At 37.7% G+C, this 17,803-nt stretch overlaps 1 protein-coding gene across 2 annotated transcripts in view; it reads right to left on the reverse strand.

The window, feature by feature from the left end:
- Positions 1–6,660: 6,660 nt before the first annotated feature.
- The window catches only part of LOC134539106 (phosphatidylserine synthase 2-like), a 31,498-nt gene continuing 20,355 nt past the window's right edge, over positions 6,661–17,803 (reverse strand). For both annotated transcript variants that reach the window (XM_063380839.1, XM_063380838.1), the window contains 4 exons: positions 17,427–17,572; positions 16,094–16,204; positions 12,723–12,809; positions 6,661–10,966 (listed from right to left, as the gene is read on the reverse strand). In XM_063380839.1, coding sequence (XP_063236909.1) covers positions 10,867–10,966; positions 12,723–12,809; positions 16,094–16,204; positions 17,427–17,572 — 444 coding nt within the window. In that variant the 3' untranslated portion in view covers positions 6,661–10,866. The remainder of the gene's footprint in view (positions 10,967–12,722; positions 12,810–16,093; positions 16,205–17,426; positions 17,573–17,803) is intronic.

Genomic DNA, 17,803 nt, shown 5'->3' on the forward strand with positions numbered 1-17,803 from the left:
GAGACCCCGAATCTTGCGGCATCGCTGCGGAGGAAACCTGCAAACACAAACTGTTCTATGCAGAGGTGCAATTAAAACACAGGCATAGCAATAAATACACTTAAAAGAAGGATGGTCTTATTTTAAGTTTTGACATTTACAAAAGCCAACTTTGCAAATTGGATTTTATTTTTATGCGTGAACATTAAACAACAAAATGGTAATTAAATAAAATTTACCATAGTTTTTTTTAAATTTTTTAATCTAACACGATGGATAGCTGAGGCAGGTGTACTAATCTGTCTAAACCTTTGAATACATACTGCCCCAAACATACAACAATCAATTGTTACAGACACAATCATGCCTGTCCACGCCATCTGAATTTTAACTTGTTGGCATCTCGTCTAAAGCATCAATTACAGTGAGCGAGCCTGCTAGCTGATAGCACTTGATGCGAAGGAACTCGCTAGATGAGATCAAGTCCACTCACCAAACTCCTTGCTCACTTTGCTCTAATGGACTACTTTCCTTGCCACCGGCTTGTCACCGCTGCATTCTGACTGGCCGTAACTCAATCAATCTGTGTCAACAACATACAGCATGGTGACAATATTATGACCTTTTTTTCAAACCATTTCATTTTTGTCACTGTTAATACAAAATGTACAAACAACTTGCAACAATAAAAAACATGACACAAAAATAAAAAATACAATCTCGCACGAAAATCTCTTGAAAGTGAGTAAGCGAGTTCTGCTGCTTTCTCTCAACTCTCTAGGAGACACTACTTCCAGCGAACTATCTGCAATCATGCTGTATTTTACTGCAACGCTACCATGTGGACAGTGTTACATTATATTTAATTATTATTACTAGGGACCGGAAAAATTTGTGGGTTCAATGACCTCTAGGATGAACTCCATAGTTCTACGTACAGTCGGTCAAATGTCACCCACTCATTGGCTGCTGTCTTGCGAGACGTCCCATCGTAGCAGCCTGTGATTCGATAAAACTTTGGTCAGGTGTTTCCCATTGGCCCAGAGTCATCCAGGTGAGTTGTGAGCCAATAGTAGAGGCGGCACTGAGGTATACCCATTTGTATTTTAGTCTATCGCAAAATGAATTCGTGAATTTTTCCGGTCTCTAATTATTACACTTTAATGTTCAATTTATTTTCTTTCATTCAACTACTGTACGAGTCACTTTTGAACCTTGCTGCTCTGCTATTACATTATTTGTACACTGAATTTCACTAACATAATAAATATTAAAATAAAAAGTTTCTTCGGTCCTTTTTTTCTTTCAGACGAAGAGGACTATTTTTAACAGGCAGGATTTACCAGATTTGATCGGCGAGAACGCACAAGGCACGGCACGGCCCGGCTCACGGCTCACGGCTCAGCAAAGAGGAGGGCGTGTTCCCCGTGCACGCAGACTTCTGCACGGCACTGCGCAGGCCAGCCAGTGCTCACGCTGGAACACACATCTGGCGTGCTGCTTCGCCCACGGCAGTGCGAACACACCGGTGAGGCTAACACGGTAGCGACACTGTGCAGCCAACATCTGCCACGCCTACAAGCACGACACGACACGACACGACACGACACTCACCTGATCAACCACCGTCAAGAATGCACACTGAAAAAGAAAACTGTGAAAATCATATACATACACACACAAACACACGGAAGCTTTACCGCAAGCAATATCAAAATATCTGAAATTCAACAAACCCAAGTTTAAGTATTTGTTAAAGTAATAATTTAAAAGTCATTAAAAAAATTTTTTAGAAGAAATATCTTGGTAATTTGAGAATATTTGTGTTCCAATCCGATTTGAAATACAAAGCTGATATTCCCACGGGCCTGCTCGCCCTAGAGCTTTTAAAGTAACAGAACTGCGAGGGATCGCTCCCTGTTGTTTGATCGGGAGGGTATTATAGCTTCGGCGATGACCAGCGGCTGGGGCCACCAACCCAGCATAGTCACTGCCTCAGCCCCGTACCTCGCTCAGCTGACCTGACAGTTGGCTGTGTCCTATCAGCACTGCTGGCGCCTGCCCCGATCTCCCACATCACGCTGGGACCCCTCAAGACACCCGGTGAACCCGTGGTTCCGGTGGAGGCCGATCCAAACCTCTCCTAGCCGTCCGGGCTAGTTCCGGAGCTGTGTCGACTCCACATCGGGGCTAGGGAACCCTCGGAGCCTGCTCCAAGCGATCGGAGCCCCCAGCAGGACTCCTCGGCCGACCTCTTCAGCATTCTCCGAAGTCATCCCCCCCTGCGGCGCCGTCGTGAGCTGGCATTCAGCGGGGAATACAAACACATGCCACTTGTTTTCAGACTGTCTTGCCTACCAAAAACCCCACAAAATTAAACTCATTCGCAGCCTCTCTCACACCCATGTAAGTACACTGCACTACATACAGTTTTGTATTTTAACACATTTACGAACCGACAGAAAACTCTTAGCAGAGATTCAAAAACGTCCAGATTACATGGAATGCACTTATAGATATACCATTCGTACAGAAGACCTTACGCCATTCCATAATTTTTTTTACATTTTCAAACCTAGGACATACAGAAAATAAAATTCTAGTAAGAGACAATCACACATTTAGGTATTTAGCAAAGAAATTTTAAGTATGAATAATTGTCTGACGCTTACCTGTGCAGCTTACATCAGGTGACACAATTTACAGGAATATGTATACTGTAATTCTTACATGCTTATGTAGTGAAACGCCAGTTGGCATTGCACTTTATAAAAATGACAAATTAACATCAAAATTCTAAAACCCCACTTCACCAGTCCAATAAAAATGCTTTCAATTTTCTGGAGGCATCTCAAACTACCTAATAATTAGAGACAAGATTTTATGACTTTATTTTTAGGTCTATTTTTTTTTAAAAAACAGGTGATTTCAATGTCATTTTAATTTTTTTACGCTTTTTATTTTTATAAAGGTAGCACTTTATTGAACAAAAATGACAAATGTTTAATGATACTTATTACAGTTTTATAATATAATAATTAATAATTTGTAATAAGCATGTCTAACTACTTGAAACAATAAAAAATAAATTGGCTAGTAATTTTGTGCTTGAAATAAGTACCAATGTTTAAAATGAGTTTCTAACAGTTGCAGGATCAAAAAAATCGTAAAATATTTTTTTAAATATATTTGGTACCACATATTGGTACTAATTACATGCCAACTAAATTACATTCAGTGAATTTACAAATCTTGAAAAATTTTATGATTGTAGTTGCATTTCAGTGCTTCATGGTGAATTAAATTGCATTTCGGGGTTACATAAAGTACATACTGACATTCTTTTCAGTGTTTTTTTTTCTCGGTTTTATTGCAATTAACTATACATACAATCTTGTCCCAACTAATAATGGAACTATCAGTATAATGAGTTTCAGCAGCAAAATTATAAATCACGAAAATGTGTGTTTTCTTTTTTTAATTCAAGTTCATCAACTATGCAGAAGAAACAAAGCACAACCTTCATGCTACAAAAAGTGCTTTATGTGGACATTAATTTCTGCTATACACAGATCTCTCTTAAATTGTTACAACACCAGTTTCCTTGATATTCCTAGCAAAATATATATTTTTCTTTTAATCCATTTTCAAAGCAATTACTACTCAATGACTGAGATAATAAGTTGATGGATGAATGAATGATGAACATCATGTCGACACTGACACAATTACAGATGTACAAGGGGTGAAGTGGTGATGGAAGCTGCAATGGAATGCACACGAGACAGATAACAAGAGCACCTTGAGAAAACTCAACTGCTCCTTGCAACGACAGTCACGTTTACCATCTGCAAAAAAAGTCCTGATTCGATCGAACCCTTGACTATCTTGGTGGATTATCTAAAAATGAAATTAGGCAGCACATCATACATACAGAGCACAGAGACAAGTAACTAACAAGTCCACTACCAACCAAACAAGACACAACAGTTAAAATCTATAGCAAAAAGTGTCTTAACTGGTGTTTGAAACACATGATACATTGATAGAAAATAAACTATGAACAAATACACAATATCATTAATCTCACTTTCATATGTAAATTTAAATATGTATAGTGAAACTTGGTAGTTTAATGCAAATATCACCTTTCAAAAATAAATATTTTTAACCAAGAAATACAAAAGACACACTAACAATTTTACTGAAAATTTAGCAGGGAAAATTTACCAGTGGTAAGAAGAGAGACAAATCCGAAATGTATTACTCTAAAGTCTTTATACAAAGTGCCAGAATAAGCAGTTTACCATAATTCATCAGTTGAATTTATTTTACATCACGTTCAGCCCGCGTGGTGTTGAGCTGCACAAATTAGAGATAAGAAAATTATTAGATTCAAAGAAGATTGATATTTACAGTTTTCCTTATCCTGCATAGATTCTTGAATCACTCAGCTATATAATACTGAAAAATACACACATAATACTGAAGTACTCTTTAACTGGTGAAAAATGTCCTTAACACTATGTAACAACAGGTTTTAATTTTAAGGAATATGTAGTCTAAAAATCTTCACACCTATGTATATTAATTACATATATTCATTGAAAGTTATTCACTAACATGAAGCAATTAATTACGCGGAGGCAAATACAAGCACTTTACATTTCAGAGTCGATCACTTGTGAGTAGCCCTGTGCAAATACCAGTTTTATTTTAGTTCCAATCAAATACGAATACCAAATTATTCTTGAATTCGATTATTAAGAATGAGGATTACAAAACCCACTAGAAAATTTTTTCACATCATGTAACAAAATCGTAGCGAAAGAAAAGTTATGTTTAAGTGGCTTCCGGGAGATTATACAAATAATACTACAGTAAAAGGTTGGTTAGGTTAAGTCAGCTACATAACTGTATGTATAGTTTTGTTAAAATATTGAATTATGAAAGAAAAAATATTGTTTTTAGTTATGCAGCTAACCTAATTTAACCTAACCAGCCAACATTTCATTTGAGTTTCTATTCCCCTTATTTTCCAGAATATTCTGCTGCTTCTTTACATATTGATCCCGAATATTTTCATGTACTGCAAACTACCAGGAAATCATTTACATTTCACAAAACATGTGAAATTTTTGAAAATTCTGTTTCCCCAAATTAGTGATTGAGCTCATATCTACAAATTTTAACCCTATTTATTCAAAACTTTTTCATTGTTAACGGCAGCCAGGTAAACTGTTAATTTAGTTCAGCAATATTACGAACACAATTTCTGCTAATTTAATCTGATATCCTAAACCATTTTTTTTTTCAGAGCCGCAACATCTGTTTCGTCATAGATGCATACAGTAAGCGGCTACTGTGTCGCACGGTGTTACTGATATGCCATGTTCTTAATCATTCACACGATTTTTCCGTTACTTTTTCGAGACAGTTGTGGGAAAAAAAAACCTTTTGACTACTTGTTGCATGTTTCAAAAGTTGCTTATTGTTCATGTTTTTATAACCAAGTCCCATTAAAACATTAAAAAAAATATATTTATGAACAAATTACTTCATCTCAACAGTAAAACGTTGTTACATGGCAAATTACAAGTTATGCTATGTCAAATATTTGTAAGCAAAAGAATGATCCTTATCTTGAAGTGTTAGTATTCTGGGTCAAATTGAATACAATAAATAAACTATTCAAAAATTTGAATGTTCGTACAGACCTACTAGTGGCGAAACTAAGTGGTTTATGGCTGCAAAGTAAAAACAAGCTTTCAAAGACACACAATGATATGTATGGTGGATGGTTCACATTAATCCCACTTTATTCCTGTCAGGGTAATGTCACAAGGGTACAAAAAAGTTATCGCAGCTCATACCTACCTGAGGACACCAAACACTGCTGTTCTGCAACCACAAAGTTAGACGGAAAAGGAAAACGGGAGGCAAACACTAACATTCGAAGCATATTTTAAAGTTTTCCTGCAGCACTAAATTACAATCTGATAAACACACATTCATCAGAGAGCTTACAATTCGGTTTAGCACAAGTTTTTATATGTTTTGCATTACGGGTGGATGATGCTTCAAAAATACACATTTAAATATAATTTTTTTTTAATATAAAAATTCTGCTGTCAATTTTATTTTTGCTCGTGGCCTAGGGATTGTTTTTTAATAAAAAAAATGACAGTGGTGTGTTGAAATAATGACCAAATCATCTTGTGTTAGCTCAAAGTGAAGATTTCTCTTGCTCGTATCTGGTTAGATTCAGTTTGAATCAGTTTGAGCCAGTCTCCTACATGAAAATTACTTACAACATTATGGAATTCATGCTTTCGAGCTTCAAATACCATATAAGTTTCACTATATCATCACTGTATTGCTAAAGACATGTTTGAAATTCCACAAGACACTTCCAGATACACAAATCCATTAGCTTAAATGCACAATATTTAAGCTGTGTATGTTAAAACCCACAAGCTGAAGTATAAATCTTCATTTAAATGTACAATGATAAACTGTGCAACATATTAATTCATACAAATTTTTAATACTTCTAGAATCACATTTTTTTCCCCCCAGAGACAATGATTTAAATTATATATATATATATATATATATATACACACACACATATATATATATAAGATAAATTCAGATCATAAACCATCTTAAGATGTTACTGAAAAAGTCAAAACTGCAAAAAAATATTTTTAAAAAGACTTTGATCTATGAGTTGAGCAAGTATCACATTTCTGTACACGACTAAACGTAGAAAATAACAAAATAAATAAAAATATTCCAATAAACAACAAACCACAATTGAACATGTAATTAGTGGCCCCGTCTACACAAAGGAATTATGCATGTGCGTTTGAAGCAGCACACCGGAGCACAAATGCCATGAAGCAAGTTGAATACTTGATTTAAAAATTCTACATGTAAGTCCGTAACGTTACAATGTTAGTGTTATTGCTTTGATCATTTTTGCTTCATACTTGAAAATTTCTGTCAGTACACTAACGTGTATCTAAATGATTAATTTGATTTCACAAGGCTATAACTTTCATACAAACGAGGATGCATCCACGTCTCGCACGTGAAACCACACATCAAAACACCAGCTTGTCAATAGGAACATGCGTCGCCCCAGTGCTGGAACTACTGCTGCAGGCGTTCAGTACGTCAAGACGGCAGTAACACAGCAACAAAGAGCAATTCTACACGAGCGAGCCAGTTCGACGGCAGCACCAGCAGTTTGGAGAGACTGGTTGTTTGTGCCTGGGCGAGACGCCACAGCAATGAGCATCCTGAACGATGGATCGGCCGTCGTGGACACTTGCAGTCGTGCATCGCACCAATGGCAGCTAAGCTCACCTGATTATTATCCGGGACAAGATTTTATGGTTTCATTTTTAGGTCAATTTTATTGTTGAAAAAAAAAAGAGAGATTTTGTTGTAATTGTTTATATTTTTTTATAAATTTTGTTTATATAATATAACGAACGTGAGCAAGGCCACATCACGCGCAGGTGCAGAGCTAGCTGGGCTGACATCACGTGCCGCCGTAACATGAGATGTGCAGTGCGCACCTGGGTCGCCGCTTTATCTCCCCCCGCACGGCCCTGTTAGTTTGACATCCGAAACCTGATAGCTGCGGAGTTTACGCGAGCCGCCGACACGTGTTTTCGAGAGATTTCTGCCGTCGGGACGGCTCGCAATGACGCGACTAGCCCCGGCCGCTCTCGTGAGTTCTGGAATTACGCCGGGGCCTATATATATGCCCGAGGACGTCAGGGCAGGGAGTCAGTTCGGAGTGTTCAGTCGGGAGTAGTTTTTCCGCGGCGGAATTTCCGGGCGATAGAGTCCCGAGCGAAGTTGCGAGCGAGGAGTCGAGCGGATCCTTGGCGAAGGGAAAGCGCGGCGGCGGAGTGCAGCGACGGAGTCCCGCGGCGGAGACCCACGAGGGGTGCTGCGGCGAGAGTTGCGCCTGAGGTGCGGCCCAGCGAGGCGTGTGGGACGAGTGACTGGGGAACAGACCTTTCTTTAAGTGTAATTAATTATTTGCCGTTTTAGAAGATTTTTGTAAGTGACATAAGTAGTGGCAATAAATAAAACTGTGTAGTGTAATAAAATCTTTAATTGGGCTATCCTATATGAACCCGCGGTAAATCGTAACAATATAAAGATAGCAAAATATCAAACAAATCTGACAAGTTTTATTGTACTTATTTCAACAAAACCATGACTTCTTGATTGATGTATGATGCACTTTTGCAATAATTACAATATAATGATTTGTAATACACTTGTCTAACTACGTGGGACAATAAACATAAATCAGAAAGTATTTGGAAAATGTACAAAGGTCGTAATGTAAAAATGAGTTACTAATAACAGATGCAAGGTCAAAATTCTTAGAATTTTGTGAATGAGTTACGGTTTTAATGAAAAATGCTGATTCATGAATTCAGTTTCACTTCGATGATTTATGGTGTATCATCTTGCATTTTGGTGATACGTGGTGTATCAAAATTCTTTTCGTTGTTATTTTGATTCTATCCTATAGCATTTCACCATATAATCTTGTTCCTACTGATGATGTAACTTTTTTTCTTGTTGGGGTTTGTCAGAGACTAAATTCAACAACAGTCGGCAAACTGCACTGCCAATTGCAACAGCAGCAGCTGCAATAAACCTGAAATGGGACGAGTGAGTACAGTCTAGCAGCATGTCTGTCAGAGGGCACACAGTAAATGTGCGATACATAAATAAAAACTTGGTATTCTCATAGGTATAATCAAATTCACACAAAGATTTTTAACTTCATTAATGTAAATGTTTTAGCCTATTGAAATGAGATCAATCATTTACAAGTATCCTGTGTTTTAATTTTCCTTTTTTCGTTATTTATCATACTCGGTGCCTGCACATTAACGACTACACACACCTAAAAATTCAACTGTATGAGAACAATAAGGAACTAAAATAAACTAAACACTTAAAGGCCAATTTTATGCTAGGTATTTTTGATTATAATTGAAGTTAGTATCATTACTTCATTATGATTTTGTTTGGCAATTTAGGTGTATACTTTCAAAATATTTCCCTAGCCACCAGCCTCTAAATTTCACACTTAACTTATACGATGGATGTCAACATTAGCACAAATGACAAAATTACTGAATGAATATGTTCAGTTTGTTATTGAAAAAAAAAAAGGAAGAGCAATGAAAATATTAGAAATTTTAAAATACTATTTATTTATTCAGGGCCTACAAATTGCTTCACAGTGGAACTAAATAAAATTCACTAACTCTCTGGAGCCTTTAGAAAAACCCAAAAAATGAAAATTTTAAAAAATAAAATAAAGTATAATTTAATAATTTTATTGCTCCACTCATATTTGCTACAATATTTATCTTTAATTATAGTCCCATTACTTAACTGTAATTTGTAATGGACTTGCAGCTTAGATAACCCTAAATGCAAATATAAAGAATTACTCAGAGTCCTCTGCTTGTTCTACATAGATTTTGATACATATAATAAAATGATTAAGATGTTTTAGCCTGCATTACAAATAAATAAATGGCTGGGGTAACTGGACATTCACAGAAATATATGTTTTTATGTGTTTATAACCACCGATGGGAGTTAAAACTTCTTTGAGTGTTTTTAAACAGGCAGTGTACAGAGTCCATATTATTTGCTTTACTATAACTTTACTATACATACACGCTAGCGCACGTGCGTGCACAAACAGATGTGTGCACGCACACACAGTCATGCACAAACACTCACGTGCACATAAACACACACACACAACTCACATACACACTCTCTCTTTACTATAACCAGGGGCTGGAAAAAAGCAACATATATTTTTTTTTTTACAAAATCAGCATCTTTTAACTTAACATGTATGTTCTAAATGATTGTGTTTTACTTCGCACTCCCGATAAGGCAAAGTGCAAGAGAGTGCAGCCCGTTTTGTTCACATCTTATCAGTGAACCATAAATCTTTTGTCCGCGAGATGAGAAAATCTGAGGCAAACATGGTGGATACGTTGTATTTGTATATTAAATTAATTTCTGGTAAGTAGAGTTGTTTCTTTCTAATAGTGAAAAATTACATTTTTTTTATAACAATTTTGAAAACTGTCAAAGAAAATATACAGCAGTTGTGTGTTTTTTTTATATAGGAAAAATTACAAATGAATGACATCTTAAACTAATTATTCAAAAAAATAATTTAAAGAGTAAATTAATAAGATGCTAACTTTTCAAACCCCTAACTATAAAAATAAAGTATTCACCAGAGTATGAGCTAAATTTGATAATAAAAAGTCCCTACATTATTCACGTCAACAACTCAGAATAATTAAATTCCACAACAAGCAATCAAGCACACAAAAATTTTACATAGATATTTTTGATTATGTGGTTAAGTGTTTGCATCAAAAGTTACAGCCATGACAAAATGATATGCTAGTAGTGATTTGCTTGAACGGCCGTGCGCCATCGTTATTATTTTGGTGGTCACTCCAAACCTCTCTGTAAAGACAGACACAGCCACCGATATAAAAACAGAGGAGGAAGAGAGGATCTATCATGGATCCCCCACATAAAAAAGATTTAACTGTAATCTGACGTTTCCAGCAACCGCACTCCGAATGCTCGAAAAAATGCTTCTCTCTGCCAGTCCCGGCAGCAATTTATTAACTATCAGAAAAGAAAAAAAAAAATAACGGATAGCTCACACTTCACACGCCTCTAGCGCCAGATGTAGACGGGCCACTAAACAACAACAGAACAAGCCGGACAGAAGCAGGACGAACACACGTCAGTCTTTGGACTCGGAGATTATGGACGATCGTGCCGCGGTGCCTAGGAGTCGTGCGGGGACGGGAGGTCGATGCTCCCCAGCTCGCACGATCGGACGAGCGCCCACCTCTGCCGGCGCTGGTCGACGTCGTGGGCCCCTCTCCTGCGAACAACGCGGCGCGCGGCGGCTCCCGAGACTCGCGGCCAGAGCTCGGCGGGGAGAAAAAAATAACAGTCCCAGCCACTGAGCAGGGTGTCCACAAGGGAAAAAAAAAAATATTTCCTACCAACTTGAGCGTGAAAAAAGTACTAGATTTGAAAGAAAAAAAAGTACTAAATTATAATTTGTTACGGTTTTTAACCATTTAGGAAGTTATTACGACATTGCAATGCTCAAACTTAAATATCACACCACACACACACTCACATTCCATAGTTTTTAAAAAATAATTACGTTTAATAATAAAACATATTGGAGTTACTACTATAATATGATTATATTAAAGAAAAATGTACTAGATCTAGTACGAAAGTATACTAACTGCGGACACCCTGCCATTGAGAGCACTGCTGGAATACATGCAGTTGCATGGTGAACTAGAGCCGAATATTTAAAAAAAAAAAAAGACCTGGTATCATGCAAAGCAACTCTCATGTCATTGTCTCGAGTCATAAACAAGTGATTTCATTGGGCTTTCTAGTTTCTAGCCTGGTGATGTGACTTCAAAATACACCCGCCCTTACCTCGAAGTAACGCTGACCGATTTGCATGGTTTTGAAGTAACCACGCCAATATATTAAGAGCACGATTCGAAGTAGTGCCGCTTTTTCTTTCATGTGAATTTTCATTTCCGTGCGCGCACAATGGCAGGTATTAAATACAAAGTGATTGAATTAATAATGTGACGAATCAGCAAACAATATCTTTCTCCAGTGTGTTCAGCCAACGTTTATATCAGGCCATCCTGCGTGTCAGCAGCAGCTCTGGAGAAAGAAGACAGAAGCTGTCAGGGATAGTTTACCTCGCGCCTACTAGGATGCATTAGTTGCAAATCATGGCAGATATGCATTTAGTAAACAACAGAGTCGGGAATTATGTTAACAAATTAAATAGTTTTTCTAATAAAAAAATTTATTGAGTTTATGCATTTAAAATCTTATTACAACTGAAATATATCTCCTATATTAATAAAATTATTATTTTGTAACTCAAAAATGTTGTTAGCACCTACTTAGGAATGTTAAGCCCAAACCCTATCATGTTAACAATGCAGTACGTGAATTTTTTTTTAAATTTGATTTTAGTTCCTTAATCTAAAAATGTTATTCAACATTCAATTAAATGTCCTTTAAATGTATTTAGACATATATTAGTACTGTAAATTAATTTTAATGGGAGTGGTGTCTTGATCAAAATGGTAGTCAGCAGGCACACTTACCTGATATGGGAACAAATTACTTTGATTAACACACACACTTAAGAAAAAAATAAAAAGTATTTGATTAGCGCCCAGTATTCCTGGAACGAATTAGGCTGTTACGTTAAGGAGTGGACATACAAGGGAAAAAAAGATAGAAATAATACAGCATTTTAGACAAATAAACCTGTAAAAGGTATCATGGCCAAGGCAGAATAGGCACACGATATTCCAAGGAAAGAACAAATAATAAATTAGTGCTCAATGTCTGGACGACATCAAGATCAGAAATGAGCGCTGATGGAAGGAACGGATGGGGAAACAGGAGTACCCTGAGAAAAACCCACAGCTCAAGAATCGTAAGTACCCAGTCAAAAAATAAATTAATGTTAACCTAAACATTTCAGATATAGTCAAAGCGGTGACAAAACTTTAGAAAAATAAAGATTTAAACACAAAAACACACACAAAGAAAACCAGTAGTACACATTAAGCACTTACCGCTGCTGGCTCTGGCGGAAGAAGAACCTCCAAACCGTCCACAGGACGACAGATGCCAGTCCAACGAGCCAGAACAATAATATATGGCTGCAAGAAATGTTAAATGTGATGTTGCAAATGGAGGACAACACTAGCAACATCAAAAACATTAATTAAAAGTAAATGAAACATACAAAAAAAAAAGAGCACGCGTAACACAGTATGTATGGATAAAGTAAAACTTCTTTGACAGTTCAAACCACAACTTGTACATATATCGTAAGAGGTAAAACACCAGAGACTGAGAGAAAGAAAACAATTTCCTAAATAAATAAATGCTGTATCATTCACCTATGAAATACTCATACCATAAAGAAAAACTGTGCACATTACTGTTTCTTCAAACAATTCTGCCATTTGGAACACACCAAATCTATGAACGAAATATGAATTGAACGAAATATGAATTTCTTAGCAGGTAGCACTATCTATATGGAAATGGAGGAACGTGAGCGTGCTGGTAGCAAATATAAAATTCAAGACACTCACAACTGACTGTATAGGATACCTACATCTGTTTTCTGAAAAAAGCAAATACGCACACTCTGTCATATACTTTTGTCCAGCTATCTCTTTCGGTTCTATTTTTTTTTTTTTGGGTGGGGGACGATTCTTCGGACAAAGAGGAGAACAGAAATGTTCCAATAAAATTTGTCCTTGAAATTTTACCCTCATCGCACCCAAAGAAGTTTCATTTCAAAAAAAAGCCAAGTGTGGTCACATAGCTGCAATTTAAGTCACTCATTTTTTTGTCTACTTTCTTGCAAGCCAGAAATATTTGAACTTAAAATAACGTTTACTTTACATCAAGATAGTTTAACTTCAATCAAAGTAGGACAAGACAAAAGGGATGTAGATTGGAACTGACACGTTTTCACAGAATCTATTAACATAAAAATTGGAAAATTTACCACAGAGTTCAATTGTAAATTTTGATAGTAATCCTTTGCCAACCAATGAGAGTTTTATTAGTTTTAAATCCAGAACTTAACTTATAACTTACAGAAATATGCATTCAACAAAATAACAAAAAAAAAAAAAAACATACAAAATGCAATAATAAAATAAGAATGTTAAAAGCATCACAAAGACAATAAATGCTCTCTTCCTTTTGTCAACTGTTATAAAACAACATTTTGTATTTAAATATTTTAGTTGTGTGTATTCAGTAAAAATTTAACTTATTTCCACTAATTGTTGGCTATACCTCTGCATTACAGCAATAACGAAGAATAAAACTTAATTGGAACTCGCAAGTTCCTATCAGTATTTTAAATCAGAATCAGCTTTCGAGTGAAAAAACACTTCCACACTTATTGTAATTTCTAATATAAAGAGTACTTTATTGTGCTTTTTAATTTTGACTTTTACTGCCAAGAGAAATTCAACTCAACTTTACTTTTGCAATTATAATGCCTAAATGTTTGGTGCCAGAGTGCAGTTTTGATGAGTGCTGTACAGTGGGTCAAAGAGAAAGAGAGAGAACGAAAGAATGAGAGAGACAGAGAGAGGGAAATTGAGAGAGAGGGAGAAAGAGAGAGGGAGAAAGAGAGAGGGAGAAAGAGAGAGGGAGAAAGAGAGAGGGAGAAAGAGAGGGAAAGAGAGAGGGAGAAAGAGAGAGGGAGAAAGAGAGGGAAAGAGAGAGAGAAAAAGAGAGAGAGGAAAAGAGAGAGAGAGAAAGAGAGAGGAGGAAAGAGAGAGGGGGAAAGAGAGACAGGGAAAAAGAGAGAGAGGAAAAGAGAGAGAGGAAAAGAGAGAGAGGATAAGAGAGAGAGGGAAAGAGAGAGAGGGAAAGAGAGAGAGGAAAAGAGAGAGAGGGAAAGAGAGAGAGGGAAAGAGAGAGAGGGAAAGAGAGAGAGGGAAAGAGAGAGAGGGAAAGAGAGAGAGGGAAAGAGAGAGAGGGAAAGAGAGAGAGGGAAAGAGAGAGAGGGAAAGAGAGAGAGGGAAAGAGAGAGAGGGAAAGAGAGAGAGGGAAAGAGAGAGAGGGAAAGAGAGAGAGGGAAAGAGAGAGAGGGAAAGAGAGAGAGGGAAAGAGAGAGAGGGAAAGAGAGAGAGGGAAAGAGAGAGAGGGAAAGAGAGAGAGGGAAAGAGAGAGAGGGAAAGAGAGAGAGGGAAAGAGAGGGAGGGAAAGAGAGGGAGGGAAAGAGAGGGAGGGAAAGAGAGAGAGGGAAAGAGAGGGAGGGAAAGAGAGAGAGGGAAAGAGAGAGAGGGAAAGAGAGAGAGGGAAAGAGAGGGAAAGAGAGAGAGGGAATGAGAAAGAGAGAGGACAAGAGAAAAAGAGAGGGAAAGAGAGAGAGAGTGTGTGTCCAGGTCAGTATGTGAGTAGCCTTTTGTCCAAGGACGTACACACTCCAGTGGGTGGTCCCAGTGAGACTGACTGGAGGATTCCACTGGCCCAGGCCACAAACCAAGGACAATAAAGAGTCGCAACTCAATGCTATAACTATCACTCTTTATTTTCTTCCAAAATCTGTGACCTGTGCGGTATTTATCGGCAACCCAACAACCTAAAAATCTTTAAACTTTTTGAAATGAAATGTTGGCTACCTTGATATGTTTTTTGTTCATTGCTGGGAATATTCACCATAGATGTTTCAGATTGTATATTTTCCAATAAAGAACAACCAAAAAAATCTATGTTAAAGTGGTTTATCAATTGTTTCAAAACTTGAATACTGCACAGCCGTAAAGTACGACAGCTGAAAATCATAACTTCAGTTTCAGTTGCAAAAAATACACACAAGCACATGGCAGCCATGCTTTATTTCATTGCTACCAAAATAATTCATCATTGTCAAAAATTTTTTTCCGCAAAGTATAATAGTCTACAATTATACTGAATACACCACCCCATTCCATAAAATCTGAACTAATAATGTCTGTAAAATTATTTTTTTTTATTTAAGTCATTATGTATCTACGTTAATTTACATTTAAAATTAATTTTTGATGTTGGCATTTCTCAACTGCACAGTATTTTTAGTGGCCATATTCCACCTATTCAGTTGCGCCACCCTCACCCAAGTACTGAAGAAAGTGTCTAGCGGTTACCAGTGCAGTTGTGTTGCGAGTCAGAGCTTCGAAACATGCAATTAGTGGCTTTGCAGTGCTGTTCCACGAGTTGTATGTGAATGAATTCTAAACAGAAAACCAGTAGAAAACATTAGAGTTCTGTCGACCGTGTTTAACGCACACCCCCCGACCGCCATACCAGAATAACTCTGATTTCACAGTAAGGGATATCTCACCATCTAAATTTAACTCGCAGTATTTATTTATTTTTTACTCTTAAAAGCTCCACACTAACATAATTAATATACGTGTAAACCTACCTTGGTATTGGCTTTGTGATCGTCTCCCACCCAAATTTTGCGACAATTAGGAACTCTGTAGAAACAATTGCCAGTGTTATCCAGGACTGTCTTCCTATCTTCGTACAGTCTCTGTTGAAAAGAAAATAATAAAACAATTATAACAGTACTGAATTTCACACCATACATGTTACGTAAACATACAAAGCAAAACAAAACTTGTTAAGAATATAATAAGCAAAAATAATTAAAATAAAAACATTTACGGTGACTGTCGGCTTCTTATGTATACAATTTCATGAAGTTTGTCCATCGGACATAATTTACGATTACAAAAAACAAGCACGTTTGCATCATGCGCCAAGAAAACTGTACATAAATATTAACAGAAAAAATTTGTTTCATCCCACACACATAAAAGCAATGCAATGATTACTTGGATGGCTAAAGACAAAGGTAAGCACTGTCTCTTGCCAACAAAAAAAATTGTTTTGTTTGTGTATCTTTCACATGATCTGAGAGTACTATATAAAATCAAGTTCTTTTTTTATATTATCGATTTAAATAGTTTATTTCTAAAACAGATTCAATATTTTCTAATCTGGACTACATTTTCAGAACTACAGTCGGAATATGAACGAATGTGTATATTAAAGAATGACAATGTAGGAATGAATGAATTCAGGCTTAAAACACTTCATCGACATGAAGGTCTCCAGACACGACCGGCGATGATGAGATGAGAAGGGAGCACAGATGGTATCGAGGGGCAGTGGCAGATCCAAGGGGGGGCACCAGGGGCAAGTGCCCCCCCCCCCCCCACTCCCCCCCGAAAAACCAGTTGTCTGCCACATTAATATTGCCGACAAAAATTATTGTTTCTGAAACCAATAAAATATTTTGATATAGTTAATGGTTTTCTCGTGGAATCATAAAATCTGGTGGTTGGATGTTATGTGTAGTGTGGGTAGATTAAATACAAAATTTTGTAATTTTAAGACTTTTTTTCTCTGGCTACACAGAAATCCTAGAGTGCCCCACCGAGGTGAACCTCTGGATCCGCCACTGTCGAGGGGTGATAACACCCCTGGGCGGGGGGAAGAGACGGCCAACGGGGGAGGGGGGGAAGAGATGGCCAACGGGGGAGGGGGGAAGAGACGGCCAACGGGGGGACGGGTGGGGGGAAGAGACGGCCAAGGGGGGGACGGGTGGGGGGAAGAGACGGCCAAGGGGGGGACGGGTGGGGGGAAGAGACGGCCAACGGGTGACAGGGTAGGGGGGAAGAGATGGCCAACAGGGAAGGGAGGGGGGGTAAGAGATGGCCAACGGGGGACGGGGGAGGGCAGCCACTCACGGGTCATCCAGGTACTGGTAGACCTCGCGCATGGACACGGCGCCCCACGACAGCAGCAGGAACAGCCTCACCAGGTTGAGGCAGTGCTCCGGGGGCACCCACATCACGAACTTCAGGTAGAACGTGTTCAGCTCCGCCAGCAGGAACTGCAACAGACGAGCGGGCAACCACCTCCCAGACAATGCTCTTAAACAACCACCACGTGAATGAATCGATAAATTACTGCCTTTAAGTCCTGTCGAGGCCATTACGAACACATACGATGTGTAGATATTCAGAAAAAAACTATGAGATATGAAAACTATGGTGTCTTGTTTACGAAAAGCATTTAAGACGGCAGTTCTGTTTCCATATTTCATTTTTAAACTGTACTTTTA

Source organism: Bacillus rossius, chromosome 14 (assembly GCF_032445375.1).
Source record: "Bacillus rossius redtenbacheri isolate Brsri chromosome 14, Brsri_v3, whole genome shotgun sequence".
In the NCBI taxonomy this organism is placed as follows: domain Eukaryota; kingdom Metazoa; phylum Arthropoda; class Insecta; order Phasmatodea; family Bacillidae; genus Bacillus; species Bacillus rossius.